General features: G+C 45.4%; 1 protein-coding gene across 1 annotated transcript in view; it reads left to right on the top strand.

Moving 5' to 3' along the window:
• Positions 1-22,590, top strand: part of LOC126238277 (putative carbonic anhydrase 3) — a 532,151-nt gene that overhangs the window by 360,623 nt on the left and 148,938 nt on the right. Inside the window, exon 3 of the mRNA XM_049947780.1 lies at positions 19,881-20,036. Coding sequence (XP_049803737.1) covers positions 19,881-20,036 — 156 coding nt within the window. The remainder of the gene's footprint in view (positions 1-19,880; positions 20,037-22,590) is intronic.

The raw sequence follows: 22,590 nt of genomic DNA, 5'->3' as shown, positions 1-22,590 counted from the left end.
ACCGCGCGACTGCTAAGGTCGCAGGTTCGAATCCTGCCTCGGGCATGGATGTGTGTGATGTCCTTAGGTTAGTTAGGTTTAAGTAGTTCTAAGTTCTAGGGGACTGATGACCTCAGATGTCAAGTCCCATAGTGCTCAGAGCCATTTGAACTACACTCCTGGAAATTGAAATAAGAACACCGTGAATTCATTGTCCCAGGAAGGGGAAACTTTATTGACACATTCCTGGGGTCAGATACATCACATGATCACACTGACAGAACCACAGGCACATAGACACAGGCAACAGAGCATGCACAATGTCGGCACTAGTATAGTGTATATCCACCTTTCGCAGCAATGCAGGCTGCTATTCTCCCATGGAGACGATCGTAGAGATGCTGGATGTAGTTCTGTGGAACGGCTCGCCATGCCATTTCCACCTGGCGCCTCAGTTGGACCAGCGTTCGTGCTGGACGTGCAGACCGCGTGAGACGACGCTTCATCCAGTCCCAAACATGCTCAATGGGGGACAGATCCGGAGATCTTGCTGGCCAGGGTAGTTGACTTACACCTTCTAGAGCACGTTGGGTGGCACGGGATACATGCGGACGTGCATTGTCCTGTTGGAACAGCAAGTTCCCTTGCCGGTCTAGGAATGGTAGAACGATGGGTTCGATGACGGTTTGGATGTACCGTGCACTATTCAGTGTCCCCTCGACGATCACCAGTGGTGTACGGCCAGTGTAGGAGATCGCTCCCCACACCATGATGCCGGGTGTTGGCCCTGTGTGCCTCGGTCGTATGCAGTCCTGATTGTGGCGCTCACCTGCACGGCGCCAAACACGCATACGACCATCACTGGCACCAAGGCAGAAGCGACTCTCATCGCTGAAGACGACACGTCTCCATTCGTCCCTCCATTCACGCCTGTCGCGACACCACTGGAGGCGGGCTGCACGATGTTGGGGCGTGAGCGGAAGACGGCCTAACGGTGTGCGGGACCGTAGCCCAGCTTCATGGAGACGGTTGCGAATGGTCCTCGCCGATACCCCAGGAGCAACAGTGTCCCTAATTTGCTGGGAAGTGGCGGTGCGGTCCCCTACGGCACTGCGTAGGATCCTACGGTCTTGGCGTGCATCCGTGCGTCGCTGCGGTCCGGTCCCAGGTCGACGGGCACGTGCACCTTCCGCCGACCACTGGCGACAACATCGATGTACTGTGGAGACCTCACGCCCCACGTGTTGAGCAATTCAGCGGTACGTCCACCCGGCTTCCCGCATGCCCACTATACGCCCTCGCTCAAAGTCCGTCAACTGCACATACGGTTCACGTCCACGCTGTCGCGGCATGCTACCAGTGCTAAAGACTGCGATGGAGCTCCGTATGCCACGGAAAACTGGCTGACACTGATGGCGGCGGTGCACAAATGCTGCGCAGCTAGCGCCATTCGACGGCCAACACCGCGGTTCCTGGTGTGTCCGCTGTGCCGTGCGTGTGATCATTGCTTGTACAGCCCTCTCGCAGTGTCCGGAGCAAGTATGGTGGGTCTGACACACCGGTGTCAATGTGTTCTTTTTTCCATTTCCAGGAGTGTATTTTGAATACGTATGCCTGTATCAGTTTCTTTGGCGCTTCAGTGTGTATTATACTGCTGGCCCGAAAGAAAGAAGAAAGCCGGCCGAAGTGGCCGTGCGGGTAAAGGCGCTGCAGTCTGGAACCGCAAGACCGCTACGGTCGCAGGTTCGAATCCTGCCTCGGGCATGGATGTTTGTGATGTCCTTAGCTTAGTTAGGTTTAACTAGTTCTAAGTTCTAGGGGACTAATGATGGCTCAAATGGCTCTGAGCACTATGGGACTCAACTGCTGTGGTCATCAGTCCCCTAGAACTTAGAACTACTTAAACCTAACTAACCTAAGGACATCACACACATCCATGCCCGAGGCAGGATTCGAACCTGCGACCGTAGCAGTCGCACGGTTCCAGACTGCGCGCCTAGAACCGCACGACCACCGCGGCCGGCGGGACTAATGACCTCAGAAGTTGAGTCCCATAGTGCTCAGAGCCATTTGAACCATTTGAATGAAGAAAATCTGTTAATTCCCGTCGAGAGGCCATAATCACGTCGACAATCTTTTATATGAATCACTGAAATACAAATAACAGCTCCGCCAATGCACTGCCTACTAATGTACGCGATGCTAATGCCATCTTTATATGTGTATATCGCTATCGCGTGACCTTTTGTCTCGACGGTGTACATGTATTCCACCGACAGAGGTATCAGAACGAGTTTCGCTTTTAACTTTCAACTCGTTTCCGGACCAGGTTCCCTTAACTCAAATTGATGCATTTACTCTTCTCCATCGCCCCTGAAAGTTTGTAACATCATCACAGAAGCACCGCATACTCAACGGACGACATGTAACACAGGCTTTGCCCCCCTCTGTCGTGAGGTAACCTTCACTTAGACGCTGAGCATTCACAGACGGGTGCGGTGTGTGCATACGGGAAGCGAGCAACACCCATTGCCAATGCAGGGAGCGGTCGCCTTCCGCTTGCTATGCTCGCGTATCGGCAGGTCGTAAACTGTGCGAGCGACAGGAATGGTGCGAAAGCGCAGCCCCGCGCCGAATCTACATTAGGGCGTGACTGTCGCGTCAGCAAAATCTGTACTCGCCCCGCGTCGCCTCGGTTTACTACAGGGCGGAGCGGGTTCCGGTCGCCGAGACGGCGCCAGGCACTTCCTCATTTAACTATCCGGTTGCACGATGAGTCACGCTTCTAGTAATGGGCTCCTAATGCGAGCCTCATTGCATTTCGTGCCCTTGATACCTTAAGATCGATTCGTGTCAAGTTTTGTAATGAAGGCGTGCAGTCTTACAAAACGAGGGTTCGCCATAAAGTATAACGTCGACGAAGAAAGTTGAGTACAGGGGGTGGAAAAAATGTTGTGACCTGACGAAACTACAGTCGTCCGATGTTAGCTACAGGTTCTTTGATTCCTCTGGGATATGGCTGATCGGAACTACAGCATTTGAAATATTAGTTCACTCTATTACAAGAATGATAAAAAGATGTACTTAACTTTCTACAGTCAATTTCCACAAGAATGTATAGTACATTTACAGCTGTCTTTGAACAGTAAAGCGTCACTTGATGCACACAATTACGAACTCTTCTCTTGAAGTACAAGTTAACCATTCACAGAAGAACAGTTTCTATTGAGACTTGAATAACTCTGGTGTTCTAACTAGAGGACGTTGACTGCTCTTCATCGTAGGTCACATACTGAGGCAGAGCGAGTCAGTCCTAGGCTCTATACCGACCTCCGTGCGATGGCGGATTGCAGCGATGCAATCGACCTCCGTGCGATGGCGGATTGCAGCGATGCATCGCAAATGTCTGTGGTATCGATGCACGTTGCCGATTTTGGTGTGGCACCGCGATCTTTGGACGATATCACAAAAAAGTAGAAACACCAAAAACACAACGCATTTGAACCGTGGATTTAATTTCAAAGAATATTCTTCAAAAATGGTTCAAATGGCTCTGAGCACTATGGGACTCAACTGCTGTGGTCATAAGTCCCCTAGAACTTAGAACTACTTAAACCTAACTAACCTAAGGACAGCACACAACACCCAGCCATCACGAGGCAGAGAAAATCTCTGACCCCGCCGGGAATCGAACCCGGGAAAAAGAATATTCTTAAAATTTATTTTATTTACTAGCGATTCATCAAGAACATTGACACATTTAATCACATTATGCAAGCGTGGAAGTAGTTGCCAGGGAGTAACTGATGAAATCATAATCAAATTGCTTTTAACAAATGGGGATTTTATTCGGAAAAGAATAATGGAACGATCTCAAAACAAAGCGGCTGGTGACCTCACCAAGAAAACAAGTAGAATTTAACAAGTAAATGAAACAACATATCACCAATCACTTAACTTCTAATAAACTGCGATTTCTGGTGAAGACCTGGCGCAGCATCCCCAAAACGCCGTCCCCAAGGGTCTGCTGCCAGCCGCTTCAACGGACGCAGGAAGGCGCCCCCATCTCCCGTCTCACGGCTTCGCAGCTCGCACCGGCCAGACCGAAGTCGTGGGTTGACTCGCTCTCGTGTCGGCCGCGAAGCCACTACCCCTCGCTGTACGGCGCGGCCCACTGGACTCACGTGGCGACCTCACATGCGCCGATGCTCAAGGCGGACAAGTCATCTTGTGTCTCAGTGCGCGACCGACCAACCGATCGATCCAACCACCAATGACCATTGCCTGAGCAGCTCGAGCAGACTGGCGGCCTAACGCGCAAACTCAGATGCAGGAATTAAGCCCCGACCGAGCGACCACTAGTTGAGTTCTCTTACTGGCGGAGTGGAAAGACTCTCATTTATCCGGCTTGAAAGATTGATCTGAACGAAAGACATACAAACACTCCGGACGACAGACAGACATTCGGACGAGAGACAGACTAGCAAGCCGGGGACGAGAGACTGACCCAAACTGACTCCAGACTCACCCAGACTGACCAACTGGCGAGCCCATAGCGCCCCTTAAATGCACGTGAACAGGCAACCTTTCCCCTTTCCAACCAGAGGGAGACACCAAAGCTGCGATTGGCACAGCGGCGCCACCGCCAGAAACGGAGGGCGACTGCTTCACACAACGCGCTGCGGCGCGCTCTTCAAAACAGCAATTTTTACCACGGCTCAACACTACTATACCTAATAAGGTGTAGGAAAACCATTGGCATTCAAAACAGCATCCGGGAATCTCGGTATTGATGGAGGTGGAAAGCGATCGCGCACACTTTTGTCCAAAGTAGACCACAAGGACTCAATAAGATTGAGACCTGGTGGCTGTGGTGGCCAAGATAGATGCGACACTTATCGTTGTACTCACAAAACCAGTCATGCACGAAGCGATCTGTGTGATCAGGGCCTCTGTCGTCTTGGAATACAGCATCGCTATTGGGGAACAAAAATTACAGCATGGGATGAATCTCATGAGCCAAAATCACATAATACTTGACAGTAACGCGACTTTGCAGAGTAACCTTGTGCCAATTGAATACCATGATATAGCTGTCCAAATCATCCCCGAACCCGCACCAAGTTCAGTCTTCGGACGTTAATTCGGTCAGAAGTTGGAAACAGAGCGCATGAAGACTCATGCGACCAGATGACTTTCTTCCATTGCTCCATAGCCCAGGTTTTAAGGCTTCGGCACCGCGTTTTCCTATTATGAGTAGTTGCATCACTGATGAGTGGTTTTGGAATTCAAGATCGCCCCACAATTCCCTGTTTATGGGGCTCCCTGGATGTTGTTTTGGTGCAGACCTTCGACCATAGATACTAGTAGACTGGCCTTGCTGTGCAGTAGCTATAGGGCTGGTGTGGCTCCAGCATAAACCCTGTTGGCAAAACGTGGCGGGATTTCAAATCAGCGATCTGCCATCCTATGTTTGTATCGTATTTTACCCACATTTCTCAATTGACTGTCAAACGCTTCCGACAAAAATTACTTTTTTTATTTGCGAAAACTTATGTCAGAACTACATTTGACCTGGATTTGTTCACAGTACCATTTATAAAATCTAACAAATACATCGAACGCCACTGGTGGGCAGCGGGACGAAATTACTATAAACTATCAATAAAAGTAAAATGTCGTTAAAAATCTTTTAAACAGTAAGAGTGGGCTCGTGTCAAAACTTTAAACATTGGATTCGCCGCGTTTTGAGCTCTAGTCACTTATAAAAGAAAATGGGATATGGGAATTATGCCAACACATTGTAACAACATTCAGACTTAAAGGCATTGGAAGCACAGATTTCAGAAGACGAGGCATCATCTAACGAACGCCTGCTAGTGTGTGATTTACGGAGCTTAGGCCTCTTCGATTTCATATGCTCCGGAAAATCAAAAAGTGTCGGGATAGCATCACTACTTAGCCAATTCAGTCTTAGCGCTACAAAAACATCAGGTTTAAAAATGACAGACACTGTAAATATAAATTATAAATATACATTGTAAATAATAACTAACCTATCAAAACACTTCTCCTCCAAGTGCTTCGAGCTAAGGCGCGTATGTGCAGATGGCTTAAAGTTTTTCCGTTTCAGGGCCTGTATCCAAAGCTGCCCTCGGTTTTCATCCTTAGGGAACCTATGAGTAGGAACGAGAAACAGTTATACTTACTTTTGTAGCCGAATTATCACAGATACTTTCCAAAATGTAATATGAGTCTGACTTTACAGGCATCACTTTCAACACTCTAATTTACGTGATACTGTATTTCAAGTGTAAAACTCATATAAAAGTCACTCCAGCAGAGTTCAATAAACGCATCTGCACTATCATAGAAACACTTACACGTGAAATGTAATGCCATTTCCCCCGACAAAACGCTGAGTACAGCCATAAACGCAACACGAAACAACCATGTTTTGCCAACATTCACGTGACTTCAGCCCAGAGATGTTGGAGCCACGAAAATGACGTCAGGGCCAGTCTATTATATTTATGGTCGAAGGTGCAGACAGGGTTCGCGAACATTTAGTCCTGCAGTGTGACTTTTGCATCTGTCGTCCCCTTATTTTTCGTCACAATCCTCTTCAATGGCCGTCCGTCACGAACACTCAACACGAACTTTCACCCTCTTTGCGACGTAGCGGATGATGTTTTTCCTCTTTCCGTGTGTGCAGTATAGATCTTCGATATGGTGGCTCATGAAACGCCAAACACGTCGACTCACTTGGTTGCGTAAGCACCCACCAAACGACCACCAACAATTCGACCAAGTTCGAATTCACTTAGTTCCGACATAGTGCACTCACAGTTAAACACAACACTGTTCTGACCACGAATCATACCTTCAGCATATTGAGGATATTGCACAGGTGCCGCCAGTGGTCAAATACGACAGTGCCACCTGCAGGCTGGGCTAGCATCTGCATTTACGTTCAAGCATGCATTTACAGCGCTGTGTCCATAAGTATGCCCAATCCCTGTAACTATTCGTTCGTTCAACTATAGCCTTAGTACACACTGAAAATCGTGCGTCAAAGTACATATCACGCCGCTGGACGATCCTGAACAAAATGGTGCAACCTACTGATGAAGTTGAGAATCGTCCAATATTCCGGTAACAACGCTGCAATAATCCATGCTGAGATATTAGATATGTATGGCAACAATGAACTCAGTGTTTAGATAGGACAGATCGTTCCTTGGTGCAGGGTGGGGCAGCTGTGAGGCACGATTGTGCGAGCAGTCGATGGAGGCGAGGTGGAAGCCCCAGAGGCTCCAGAGAGAGGCAGTTGCAGATGTAACAAGTTCTCTTATTGTCGCTTGATACATTGTGGCTGGCTGGCCACTGAATTACTCTGGGCTGGCTGCCTCCACACCCCGCATTGCTGAAACTGGACTACACAGCACCTATAATCCGTTCATAATACGAATAAACCTGATGTAAACATTGCAATAGGTATTCTTCCGCGTTGGCTGGAACCTCATTGGATTTCCGTTTGACGTGGTACTGCATCCAAGCTGTCTAGAGTACTGTCAAGTACGTTAATAAGGGTACGTTTTCTGCTGTGCGTTATGCGCACATCGACTTGGCGATAGTATGGGACAACAGCTTTACTGGTCAGCCGGTACAGTTAGCCTGCAGTGACGTGGCCAGCTGCAGTTCACACGCAAAAAGAGACGAGCAGAGGAGCAATACAGCTTCGAATGTCTTTTTTAAGTTTTAAGCAAAATGAAATAATACACTGCAAATCTCCCACAATATGCTCCTTAGACGACTAGACGAAAACCGCAATACGTTATTAACGTTTTTAGCTAACGTACTATTGTAATTTAAAAACAAGATTGATGAAAATTCCTGACTTAACCACAAGGTAATTTTTCTGCATAAGCTGTGTGTAACGTAAGAGAGTGTTGAAGGATTTCATCGCATAGTTAAATATTGAAGCCACTGAAGGTATTAATTAAAAGCCGGCCGAAGTGGCCGTGCGGTTAAAGGCGCTGCAGTCTGGAACCGCAAGACCGCTGCGGTCGCAGGTTCGAATCCTGCCTCGGGCATGGATGTTTGTGATGTCCTTAGGTTAGTTAGGTTTAACTAGTTCTAAGTTCTAGGGGACTAATGACCTCAGCAGTTGAGTCCCATAGTGCTCAGAGCCATTTGAACCATTTTTATTAATTAAAGTCAGGTGTTTGGTAATCTTTTAGCTCCTTCCTTAACCGAATCGGAGAAATACATTTCAGTTCTGGAAGTATCGCCGGCTACTTTGATAACGAGCTGTTCTATACCCGCCAGCGTTCGGCAGTGATGTGTGAAAAAGTATGTGCGTTAGTTCCAGTACGGCTGGCAGGTTTACTGTCTCGTTACTTCTCGGGCCAAATCCCGCAGCTTGGCTCCGGATCAGTTCTGTTGGGTTCATATTGTAATGGTACAGTAGGAAATAAAAAATGCAGCATTTGTATGATATGCTCGATGCTGTGAAAATCATTGTTTTTCATGTTTCTACAATACTTAGCTACCTCTGTGGTATAAAACGATGGACATGGTCCAGATAAAGAGGATTTGATTTTTCATTTTTGCCTTAAAAAATTAAATTGTTATGTTTTCTTAATTTAACAACTTTTATGGACAGTCTTCGATAAAACATCGATAACTAAGAATTTGTATTTGAAATGGCAACAGGAATTTCGCGTTCAATATGTAATTAGAAACAAGAAAACGTGCATTATTCATAAAAATGATGATGAGTTTTATAATTATGAGATATAGGTATTTCAAACTGAACGAGGAAAAAAAATGTTAGTGGTGGGATTCTTTTTTTTTTCATTTTTTTCGCTTTACTTCGTTTAATCTGCTAGGGGCGGACGTCGTAAGACATCCATTTAAGTTCGTTGTTGATCTGTTAACTCAGTTTGTTTTATTGCAGAGGTTACTTTACCCTCTTTTTTTATTTGTTTTTTTTTTATAATCTCATTTTGTTCGCTTTTGTTCGTTGCATCTACTCGGGGCGGACGTCGTAAGACATCCGTTTAAGTTCGTTATTGATCGATTAACTCAGTTTTTTTATTACAGAGAGCAGCTAACCCTCTGACCGAACGCGCTGAGCTACCGTGTCGGCGACATTTTATTACGCTACCGACTACGCTATAGTTCAACGTAGTTTTACTGCAATATATACGCACTGGAAAAACTTCAAAGCCGATTATTCCCGTAAATTTATGAAAAACGTTAAGAACAACCTGTTTCTCGGCACTTTTTAACCGTGTTCCACGCGCGTGTTTCACTACGGAACAGAAAGCAGCCTCAGCCATTTTCATACTGCACATTAACAGCGCGACAATCGGAGCACAATGTTGCAGAGGCTGTGACTGTACAGGATTTTTGAAATAAAAAACTACGTTGCTAAAGCGTAATTACGAAAAAACGTCAATGGCTGTTTATACATTTAAATATCTTAAAGTTCCATTTAACGTAACTTAGTAATAAGATATCTAATACATAAGTAGGACCTGCTTGCAAGAGCGTAACAACACCAGTGTACGTGTGCTACGGCTTCTGACCATTTGTATTTGTTTACATCAGGTTTATTCTTACGATGAACGGATTATAGTTAGGTAAACTGGATGCACGGTCCCTGCGCCAGCGGTGTGCGAACTCGACGCAGCTGTGTCCGCTGTGGGCTCTGGCGCCATCCGGTGGCGTTACGGTGGCGGATGCCCACCACGCTGAGCCGCGGCGGCTGACAACGGCTGGTGTGCACGGGGCAGGAAACGGCAGTGCTGCTGGCAAAGGCACGTCTTTTGTGCGTATTTGCCACTGCCAGTAAAGTATCCTTAAACACCACTGCAACTGTCAGTTTGGAAATCTGCCTTGCCTCTTGCTGCACGAGTCTGTGCGCAACCGTTGCGTTTGCTGTTTCATTAAGCTAACCTGCATCGCACACTGCTCTGGCCTTGTTGAATTATTACAGTGACAACATCCTACGCTCGTCTGCTGTAAGCTGCGCTGCAATACACTGCTCAGGCTCACACCAATACGCCCACATATAGTCGTTACACTACACATGACAACACCACAGCTCATTCTGCAAGGGACACATTCACACAGGCTGCTTCTCTGGACTACCAGATTTCGCCTCACTCCCATATTCTCCCTACATGGTTCCCAGTGACTTCATCATCTTTCCCCGGGTGACGAAACCAATGCTTTGGAGGCATTTCTAGAATTACAACTCTCTGTACGGTTCCCAGTGACTTCATCATCTTTCCCCGGGTAACGAAACCAATGCTTTGGAGACATTTCTAGAATTACAACGAGGTATTCCACAACCAAGGCCTTCCTCGTCAAGACATTCATCGTTGAAAAAAGTATGGCACGTTGAGGAGTGAATAATAGAGCATTATTAACACTTTCACTAATTTTCATGGTGACAGCTTGATTTTTTTCTAGAAGATACTGAAAACTTTATGACTACTCCACGTGTTTCCGGTAAGATAGTTGATGGGAGTAGGTGAATCGATACGAATCGTAATATTTTAACTGGTATTGAAACACTTGCACCAAGCGTTTGAGACACACAGAATCATTATTAATCAACCAGCTGTCGAAACATGATTCAAGAAAAAATGGCTCTGAGCACTATGGGACTCAACTGCTGAGGTCATTAGTCCCCTAGAACTTAGAACTAGTTAAACCTAACTAACCTAAGGACATCACAAACATCCATGCCCGAGGCAGGATTCGAACCTGCGACCGTAGCGGTCTTGCGGTTCCAGACTGCAGCGCCTTTAACCGCACGGCCACTTCGGCCGGCTCATGATTCAAGAATTCACTTTTAGTTACCATTTTAGAAATTATATCTAAAGCCGCTAACACTATTCTTTGTTGAGACTATACACTTAGTTGACAAAAGTCGTGGGATACCTGTACGCACGTATACAGATGGCGGTAGTATCGCGTACACAAGGTATAAAACAGTAGCGCAGTGGCGGAAATGTCATTTGTACTCAGCTTATTCATGTCAGAAGATTCATGGGGTGATAATGACCGCGCGACTCGAGCTGACAGATTATCAACGCGAAATAGTAGTTAGAACGAGACACATGGGGACATTCCATTTGGGAGATTGTTAGGTAATTCAATGTTCCGAGATCCACAGTGACAAGAGTGTGCCGAGAATACCAGATTCAAGGCGTTACCTCTCACCTCGGAAAACGCAGTGCCCGACGACCTTCACTTAAAGACCGAGAGCAGCGGCGTTTGCTTACAGTTGTCACTGCTAACAGACAAGCAACACTGCGTGAAATAACCGCAGAAATCAATGTCGGACGTACGACAGAACAGTGCGGAGAAATCTGGTGTTAATTGGCTATGGCAGCAGTCGACCAACGAGAGTGCCTTTGCTAACAGGAACACATCGCTTGCATCACCTCTCCAGGGCTCGTGACCATATCGGTTGGACCACAGGTGACTGGAAAACCGTGGCCTGGTCAGATGACTCCCGATTTCAGTCGGTAAGAGCTGATGGTAGGGTTCGAGTGTGTCGCAGACCCCACGAAGACATGGACCCAAGTTGTCAACAAGGCACTGTGCAAGCTGGTGGTGGCTCCATAATGGTGTGGGTCCAACTAAACCGATCATTGACTGGAAATGGTTATGTTCGGCTACTTGAAGACCATTTCCAGCCATTGATGGACTTCATGTTTCCAAACAGTGATGGGATGTTTACGGACAATAATGCGCCATGTCACCAGGCCACAACTGTTAGCGATTGGTTTGAAGAAAGTTCTGGACAATTCGCGCGAACGATTTGGCCACCCAGATCGCATGACAAGAATCCCATCGAATATTTATGGGACATAATCTAGACGTCAGTTCTTGCACAAAAACCTGCAGTTTCACAATTGTGGATGGCTATAGAGGAAGCAGCGTGGCTCAGTATTTTTGCAGACTAGTTGAGTCTGTGGCATGTCCAGTTGCTGGACTACGCCGGGCAAAAGGAGGTCCGACGCTATATTAGGAGGTACCCCATGACTTTTGCCACCTCAGTGTAGGTTTTGTGTGGGACACCTCTGATGAACTGTTACCATCCATGCTGATACCGAAGCCCTACACTACTTAGTTTTAAATACTATTTAGAAATAAAACTAAACAGAACAGGCCCTGGAGGCCCAATGGTACCGACGGCCGCCGAGTCATCCTCAGCCCATGGGGGTCACTGGATGCGGATATGGAGGGGCATGTGGTCAGCCTGTCGCTCTCCCGGCCGTATGTCAGTTTACGAGACCGGAGCCGCTACTTCTCCATCAAGTAGCTCCTCAGTGTCCCCCACAAGGGCAAGGTGCAGTCCGCTTGCCAACAACGCTTGGCAGACCGAATCGTCACCCAACCAAGTGCTATCCCAGCCAGACAGCGCTTAACTTCGGTGATCTGACAGAAACCGGTGTTACCACTGCGGCAAAGCCGTTGGCTTTCTACATAGAAACAGCTTTTAGAAATAACTGAGGTGTCAGAGTACTCAAATAAGTTTAAGGAATGCAGCCGGGAGACGTCGGTAACAGCCGACATGTCGGCAGAAAAACACCCTGCTATTTTCCACGCATAACTGCAACAAATAAGCGCTGTGCAAGGGAATTTAAAACCTCAGTTTCGAGAGACACTCCAGAAAGACAACACTCGCACATTCTGTACACACTAGCGCCATCGCAAACCCAAGATGACCAACGTCAGAAGTTACCAATACTGAAATTAATAATCAACGGCTGACGTAATATTAACTCTAGCCCTCTTCTTCTGATAAAGGAGAGAGCAGAATTACACGCAGAATTTAAACAAAAACCACCATCTCTATTTATAAAGTTACTTGGTAACTTAATAAAAAATCTCCCGTGGAAGACCAATTCCAATCAGTCAATTACCAATAGAATCGCGCAAATACACTGACGGAGAAAAAAAAATCGCAACATCAAGGAGTTGTGCGACGTAAAATAAAGAAAAGACCAGCGTGTTGGGCGTATGGCTCTGGCACACCGTACTGCATCTGCAGCAGGAATCTTCGAGCCAGATGCCCTGTAGCGTGCGTCCTACTAACTTGCAACGTCAGTAGAGAGCCAAGACGGAGCTCATTAGAGGGCAGGGTGGAGATCTGTTGTATTTTCTGATGAAAGCTGGTTCTTTTTCGGTGCCAGTGATGGCTGTGTATTGGTTAACCTGCCTGCGTGCTAGACAGGTTGGACCTACACCAGGAGTTATGGTCTGGAGTGCGATTTCGTATTACAGTAGGAGAACTCTCGTGGTTATCCCACGCACCATGACTGCAAATTTGTCCGTCAACCAAGTGATTCGACCTGTTGTGCTGCCATTCATCAACAGCGTTCCAACAGCATAACGCTAGCCCACTTATTGCTTTTGTAACCCAACATGCTCTAAGGAGTGTTGACATGTTGCGTTGGCTACGTCGATCACCAGATCTGTCTGCAACGGAACATGTATGGGACATCAACGCAAGACAGCAATATACCAGCATTTCACATTTGCAATGGCTTATCCCGCGCTTACTTTAACTTGCGATCTTGCAGTGTTAATTACATAAATATTTTACCTAGATGGGGATTAGTGTTTAACGTCCCGCCGACAACGAGGTCATTAGAGACGGAGCGCAAGCTCGGGTGAGGGGAGGATGGGGAAGGAAATCGGCCGTGCCCTTTCAAAGGAAGCATCCCGGCATTTCCCTGAAGCAATTTTGGGAAATCACGGAAAACCTAAATCAGGATGGCCGGAGACGGGATTGAACCGTCGTCCTCCCGAATGCGAGTCCACTGCGCCACCTCGCTCGGTTTTTACCTAGTCAAATGTGTTCCCGAAACTGCATTACTCTACATTAATTATTTTTTAGTGTTGTGACGTTTTTCCGTCAATGTATACATCAAATCACACTAAAGTGCAACATACAAGTGTATACCAGATAAAGGAAATAAAAACTAATTAAAACTCATAACGTAAGAGGACACGAAATGTCAAACATGCACATGTAATCAGCAATATGTATGTAAGTAATGTATTAAAGAAATGAGTATCATGTGCTTGTTGTACATAAAAGTAGTGTCTATTCATTGTTCATACGAAAGAAGTTACTTAGAAAACCCGTTCATGCACAGGCGAGTGTCAACAAGTATAGCGTTACGGAGATGTCTAGCAAACTCAAGTGGCAGACTCTGCATCGCGGTGTAGCTTGCTGTCCAGGTTTCGAGAGGGTGCGTTTCTGGATGAGGTATCGAATATATTGCTTCCCCCCACTTATACCTCCCGAGGAGATCACGAATGTAAAATTAGAGAGATTCGAGCGCGCACGGAGGCTTTCCGGCAGTCGTTCTTTCCGCGAACCATACGCGACTGGAACAGAAAAGGAAGGTAATGACAGTGGCACGTAAAGTGCCCTCCGCCACACACCGTTGGGTTGCTTGCGGAGTATAAATGTAGATGTATAAAAAATGATAATGAATAGTACATATCATAGTTAATTGCAAATATACAAAAAAATAATCATCTAATCGAAGATAAAGCGACTAACCACGCAAAGGCTGTTTACAGGCCACCTTAAGTGGTTAGGGTGTGATCCCCCTGTCGCGCTTAAGAAAACGCTAAAAACATTGGGAACAGTTTGGACACTATGAATGTTTGTTATCAGCACGACAATGCTCCCTGTCATAAAGCAGCATACGTGAGGCAATAGTGTGTAGACGTAAGTGTTCAAGAAATGAACTCGCTTGCCCAGAGTCTCGGCTTGAGCCCAAAGCACACTTTCGTTCCAGACCCCAGCGTCCATCATCACTACATTCTATGGTTTCCGCTGCTGAGGAAGAATGGACTGGCCTACCTTCACAAACATTCAGGCAGCTCACTAAAAGTTTCCTCAGTAGAGTTCAAACCGTCATAAATGTGAAAGGTGCACACACCTAACAAGTGTCCAGATATTTTCGATCAGTTAGGGTATAGCAAAATGTTTTGTGAGAAGAGAGAAAGGAAATTTAAAACAGTTACTGTGCAATAAAGACGATTTTTTTTGTTTTTATTTCGATGAAACCTTGGATCGTACTGAAAAATTACTTTTAATCCCGGTTACTTGTGTTTAGCTAATCTTCTAATATTAATGAAGTAACATTGTAAAAAATATAAAGTAGGGTCAGATAGGGATTCAGTGGCCAAGAACGTTGAGACTGAGCTATCACATAATAAAAAAATAATCAATAACATTTTTTGTTGACCTGTGTTATGAAATTACGTGTAGTAACTTCAGAGTAGATGTGAGTAAGCAAAGAGGCATCCTAATCATAGTACACGTATTCCTAGGGTGTTTCAAAAAATCACATTGTGCGTTTGGTGAAACTAAAATGGTATTGTTTATTATGAATTGCTGCCCTATACTGATAGCTAATAGCACTCGCTGTCGCTATTGAAAACAAAACACGTGGTAAATCTGTGTTGCTACTCCACGATAATGCACCTGTGTATACGGATTGGGAACCACTTCTTCACCTTCCACGTTCACCGGAATTAACCCCTTCAACTATCATCTTTTCCAGTATCTCTCCAACAAGATTCGTGGACACATGTTTCATTATGAACTTTCTCTTAGCTACGGCCTAACAGACTTCTTCAATTCGAAACCGTAACAATTGTACATGGGCATCACAGAACTCCTATCTGAATGCTGTCAGGCGCTCATTGAGAAAGATGGTGATCACACACGTAGTAGTGTATCAGTTTTGTTTTTGGGTATTCTGCATTACATCGTATTGTAGTGTAATATAGTGCATTTTACAGTAATAAAATAAAGTCTTGGCATTTTCAGAGTACTGGAGGGCGATCTGTTTTAATTGTTAAAAACCATTAAGAAGCCAAGATCGCATAAAAATTTCTTTATTTAACACGACCCGTTTCAACAGTCATTGCTGTCATCTTCAGGTCTGTAAGAAAGTGCATTTACGTGGAATATGTCTCATAGGTTAAGGTGCAACATTTGATATAAAAGTTTTACTTCGTTATTATAAAAACCGGAAGTGGACATGTAGATTTACATACCTTCAACACGTTTTTGTCGTAAAACATTCATTTTACGCTGAACCTCACGCACAAGATGTTACGTGGATAAAACTGAGCACATTATAAACGTTTGCAATGGCCAAAATATTTAAAAACGTAAAGCACATTTTTTTCAGTACCCATTGTGGATGACGAACAGCGACTGTGATTTAAATTGGCGATTTATCTGGTAATAAGTATGCAACCAATCGCTTTTTTACGATTTATTCAACCATGACCATGTTTTCGAGCCACTGCTGGCTCATCATCAGATGGAAGTGTTACAAGAACGTAATGTTGTGCACAAAATGTACCTAGATGCAATGCTGGTGCTGCTGGCGGGAATGACGAAAATTTAGTAATCGGTTACGAAACATTCACGAATCCGAAGGTTTTTTATGTTTTAGGTACTTACAGTGCATTGCCTTGTGGTATCCATATCAGATCACTTCTTATAACGTACATTATTAAGCTATGTACACAAATATACAAATTATTTCGCTTCACTTGGTTTTATACTCATTCACAGAAAGTAAACACTCGATATTTTTTTACAAAGAATTAGTTTCGATCACCAATGACCTTCTTCAGACCTAAGAACAAGCTTGACGTAAAATGTTTCCAGAATCAGTAATCACTGTAATCAAATATGACAACATTTCCATACCTGATTAAACGCAGCATACTACACAGTTCGTATCGTTGCGTATAAAGAAGGTACAGTCACATTAATTATCCGTATTCGTGCCAAAATTGCAAGTTTTGAGTGCCATGGACATCATTACACTATACATGTTGCCACTTTAAGGTAGCGAAGTATACTGTAGTGCAGCGGCGAGTTATATGCCTGCTTTGTCGTATACTAGATGTCACTGTTGCACGTTAGTTCACATAACTTCAACAAAAATATTCATTGTAATTAAATGTACAAAATGTCCCCCACAGAATTTAGCTAAATAGATCTCAAAACGCAGATGACTTTGAGCATATATTACCTAATAAAATGTAACGAGGAAGCAAGGCCGGCCGATGTGGCCGAGCGGTTCTAGGCGCGTCAGTCTGGAACCGCGCGACCGCTACGGTCGCAGGTTCGAATCCTGTCTCGGGCATGAATGTGTGTGATGTCCTTAGGTTAGTTAGGTTTAAGTAGTTCTAAGTTCTAGGGGACTGATGACCTCAGATGTTAAGTCCCATAATGCTCAGAGCTATTTGAACCATTTTTGAGGAAGCAAGGTTTATTAAATTCGCACTATGTTACAAATTTACACAGCATCATTGTACAATGAAATCTATAACAAATTCTGCGGAAAAATATTTTCTACATTTGATCAAAAAGAATATTTCTGTTGAAGTTACGTGAACTGACGTCCAGCGCGCGCCAGAATGTAGGCACGTCACTCATCGCTGCACGGGAGTATACTTCGTATCCTTAACGCGTCATCATGTATGACGTAAGGATGTCCATGCTAATCAAAATTTGTAACTTTGTGACGAAACTCGTGTGGCTAATTAATGTGACTATCATCTGCAGGGTTGGCGAGAAGCCCCCGTACCCACTAGTATCGAAGGCTAATTGATTTGGTTTGGAAATTTGTGTAAGGTCTTATGGGGCCAAACTGCTGAGGTCATCGGTCCCTAAGCGTGCACACTACGTAATCTAACTTAAACTAACTTACGCTATGGACAACACACACACACCCATGCCCTAGGGAGGACTCGAACCTCCGACGGGGTGACCCGCACGGACCGTCACGAGGCGCTGGTTTGATTTGTTTTAACATAAGTACTTACTTACGTATTGAGTATCCAGTATATCAGTATGTTCCCGTTCATGCAGTAAACACATTTCCATACGTCTCCATGTTATTCTGTACATATTTTTTAGCGTATCCAGTGTTATAGTGAGAAATGCATCCTCAATAGCATTGCACAGTTCTTCAGTTGTAGCGTAACGATGTGCAGATACATGCGTCTTATAACGAGTTGTCATGTGTGGTGTGTGTGGTGAGGCCAGGACTTCTTGATGAGAATTTCTAGGGAGCTGGTGTTGCTGATGAGCCACGATACATCCTCCGTCGTGGAAAGTTTCCATTTAGAAACTCGCACACTGCAAGAGAGTAGTGAGGAGGCGCTCCTTCCAGCTGCTATCATATGCTTTCTTTGAGGCCCCTTTCCTCAAGCTGAGGTACTAAATCACGTTTGTAGCATGTGTAAATAATTTGTGCCATTCACAGTCTCCTCAAAAAGTGCGGTCTAAGCAGATTCGTGATGTCATCGCTGCCAATCATTAAGCGAGGCGGGTTCCTTTCTAACTCGACTGTGTGTTGAGGATTCTCTTTGACCCAAGCGGCAATATTTCCAGCACGTGGCGGCGATAAATGGCACATAACCCTGGCGCTGTTGATTGCATTTGGAAATTGAGTTAATGAAGCACGGCATGGTAAGATGGTCTGTGTCCGATAACTCGTTTACAAATATCGTTCGAAAGGTCTAACATTGAGTTTTTTTTATGTGATCTCATATTATTGTCCTCGGTATATCGAGTTCCGAGGTATTTTCACTGGTGGCCGAGCGGTTCTGGCGCTACAGTCTGGAACCGCGCGACCGCTACGGTCGCAGGTTCGAATCCTGCCTCGGGCATGGATGTGTGTGTTGTCCTTAGGTTAGTTAGGTTTAAGTAGTTCTAAGCTCTAGGGGACTTATGACCTCAGCAGTTGAGTCCCATAGTGCTCAGAGCCATTTGAACTTGTCGATGTTGTAGCAGGTTGTTCAATGGAAGCAGAGACTCTGGTACAAATTTCTTCTTGTGTCTTCTTCACTCCACCGCGCGGTCCGTCTTTAACGCTGCTAAAAGCAAAAGCACGTCTTTTCCAATCCAAAAGTGTAGCCTTTCGTGGTGGTGCCTTATTAAATCGTTCCAGGAATACACCCATAATCTATCTCATCGTCTGCGCTGTGTGTTGTTGTTCGAGCATCCACACACTTCTCACTAAGTGCTCGTGTGTAGTGTAACTATCACCACTCTGCCATGGCTACGAATTAAAACTCGACTGTGAATGCGATAGCACATAAACATGAATTCCAAGAGCTGATTCCAACAAACTGATAAAAAGTATCCAACATGCATAATAACATTTGATATTAAACTGGGGTGACAGGGGTACGATGGCTTCTCGCCTGGCCTGTGTATACGCAATAACGAGAACTGTGTACTGTACTGCATTTACTAAGGTGTGCAGGTGTTGTATATTTGCTTACAGTGATTTCTGGTTCTGTATTTTGTGTAATTCGGAAACATTTTGCGTCACGGTACCTCTGTATGCTTATTTTTATGTCTGAATATGGTCACTGTTGATTGTAATAATACGTAACCTGAGCTGGCCAGAGTGGCCGAGCGGTTCTTGGCGCTACAGTCTGGAACCGCGCGACCGCTACGGTCGCAGGTTCGAATCCTGCCTCGGGCATGGATGTGTGTGATGTCCTTAGGTTAGTTAGGTTTAAGTAGTTCTAAGTTCTAGGGGTCTGATGACCTCAGAAGTTAAGTCCCATAGCGCTCAGAGCCATCTGAACCATTTGAACATAACCTGAATGATAAACATTTTTGATCCGTGCCTGGATTTATAATAAAAAAATAACTCCTGGATAACTCAAGAACCTTAGATGTGACAGTGTCGCAACTCGTAATTTTACTGTAACTAATAAGTGCTACGGTCAAGTCACGAACGAAAGAGCAGTTTCATGAATGAGTGTTTCTCTCGCTAAGACTGTTTGTGTGTGTTTGCCAGGCCCGGAGTACTGGGGAGGCCTGTGTAAGACGGGCAGCGAGCAGTCGCCGGTGGAGCTGGACTCGGCGAGCGCCTCCGTGGTCAACCACCCGCCGCTCGTCTTCTTCGGTTACGCCACCACCAGCCCGGCCAGCGCTGTCAACAACGGTCACAGCGGTGAGTACAGCTTTCTGCCAAACACTGTGGGTGGAGGTAGACAGCGGGACGACACCTTTGTACATCACAGATAGGGTCCCGTGACACGTGCGCTGGTCCGTACGGGCCACGGGCCAACCAGTCAGCGTGCCCCCCCCCTCCCCCCCACCCTTCCGTCCTAGCCCCGGTTAACGATCTGACAAGGAACCCCCTGAGTGGGAGTTTACAAGTTCAATCTTTAGTAAGGCTCATTTGAAAGTGATGTGTTAACAATTATGACAGCAAAAAAACACCCACAATGTTCATCAGGACGGTGACAGAGATTTGTGTCCAATAGGTGCAGAGATCAATATTCAATGTCGTATTACACTTCATAAAGTGAATGGAAAATGGCGCGCCACTGTGATCATAATGGTTCGCACCATCAATACCGAAGGCGAATTTTTTGGGATTTACGAACTGTACAGGATGTTCAGCCAGGTATCCTCTCTTAAGGAGTACATCTAGAGTCACTTTGGTTTAAGGAAGTGACGAGAATTGATGGAATGCAGTGGCGGATACAGAAAAACCTTAAGCAGGGGGCGCTGAAGATATCTTGAGCTACCTTTACTTTGAAACTTCCTGGCAGATTAAAACTGTGCGCCGGACCGAAACTCGAACTCGGGACCTTTGCCTTTCGGGGGCAAGTGCTCTACCATCTGAGCTACCCAAGCACGACTCACAACCCGTCCTCACAACTTAAATTCTGCCAGTACCTCTTCTCCTACCTTTACTTTTACCGTAATAAAGAAAGGTCAAGGAACATGCAAAGTTTAAGGAAGTTTTATTTAAGCTGATTATACACAAATACAAGACAATGCCATCTTACGATATAAAGAAGTTACAATTGTGATTTTCTTCCTTAGGTGATGAATTCTGTGCGCCTATTCTTCCTGCCAAATTGGTTAATTGCATCGTCAATAGGACGACCAATGTCAGGGTGAGTGTTCAACAGAGCTAAGCCATTAAGTCGATCCCCCTTCATTGCTGACCTCGGCCATGTCTTTGTACGCCGCACTGTCGAAAAACTTCTTTCTACTGTAGCAATAGATACAGGTAGACAAGAAAATATTTTGTACAGCGTGTGCAAACAGACAACGCTCGCATAACAGAATCACGATCATTAAGGGCGTTTATGCTCTTTTGCTTGTATTGAAGAATCTCTCCCATTAATCTCTTTTTAATCACAAAGAGTGATCTTCTTCAAAGCACGGTAGTTCAGTTAAGCACTGATTCTATTTACGTGCCAGATCACTAGAATGGGCGCGATTTTTCTCGTAGGTACAGTACATGCCAGACAGAAATGTATAAAATACGATGACGCGGACGCGCGTGCTACATAGGAAAGTGCAACTACTCGATGATACGATTCAGTCGAGTCGAATGGCGAAAGAAACGAACGAATAGCGTGCGGGTTGACTGGCGGGGGCGGTGAGGGTGGCAATGAGGACGGCTCCGCAAGGGGGGCGCGCGTGCCCCATATGTATCCGCCACTGATGGAATGTGATGGCATGCAACTGAATGCGAAGCAGTCTGTCGTGGAGCGTATTGTGAAACCGGCTTCCTTAAAGCTATAGTTGCAGATAGGGCGATAATATGCTTTACAGGTACAGAAAAAACAAACATCCAGAGGTTGGATTCGTCCAGTGGCTCCAGATGATAGGAACTGCAATGTCACACACGTTTCAGGAGGGATAGTCGGCTCTCAATGGAGAGAAGTCTTCCGAAGTAACAGTAATTTCAGGTGTGCCGCAGGGGAGTGTCATAGGACCGTTGCTATTCACAATACACATAAATGACCTTGTGGATGACATCGGAAGTTCATTGAGGCTTTTTGCGGATGATGCTGTGATGTATCGAGAGGTTGTAACAATGGAAAATTGTATTGAAATGCCGGAGGATCTGCAGCGAATTGAAACGCATGGTGCAGAGAACGGCAATTGAATCTCAATGTAGACAAGTGTAATGTGCTGCGAATTCATAGAAAGATAGATCCGTTATCACTTAGCTACAAAATAGCAGGTCAGCAACTGTAAGCAGTTAATTCCATAAATCATCTGGGAGTACGCATTAGGAGTGATTTAAAATGGAATGATCATATAAATTTGATCGTTGGTAAAGCAGATGCCAGACTGAGATTCATTGGAAGAATCCTAAGGAAATGCAATCCGTAAACAAAGGAAGTAGGTTACAGTACGCTTGTTCGACAACTGCTTGAATACTGCTCAGCAGTGTGGGATCCGTACCAGATAGGGTTGATAGAAGAGATAGAGAAGATCCAACGGAGAGCAGCGCGCTTCGTTACAGGATCATTTAGTAATCGCGAAAGCGTTACGGAGATGATAGATAAACTCCAGTGGAAGACTCTGCAGGAGAGATGCTCAGTAGCTCGGTACGGGCTTTTGTTAAAGTTTCGAGAACATACATTCACCGAAGAGTCAAGCAGTATATTTCTCCCTCCAACGTATATCTCGCGAAGAGACCATGAGGATAAAATCAGAGAGATTAGAGCCCACACAGAAACATACCGACAATC

This window comes from Schistocerca nitens, chromosome 1 (assembly GCF_023898315.1).
Source record: "Schistocerca nitens isolate TAMUIC-IGC-003100 chromosome 1, iqSchNite1.1, whole genome shotgun sequence".
NCBI classification, from domain to species: domain Eukaryota; kingdom Metazoa; phylum Arthropoda; class Insecta; order Orthoptera; family Acrididae; genus Schistocerca; species Schistocerca nitens.
This window is presented reverse-complemented; position numbering and strand designations above follow the sequence as displayed.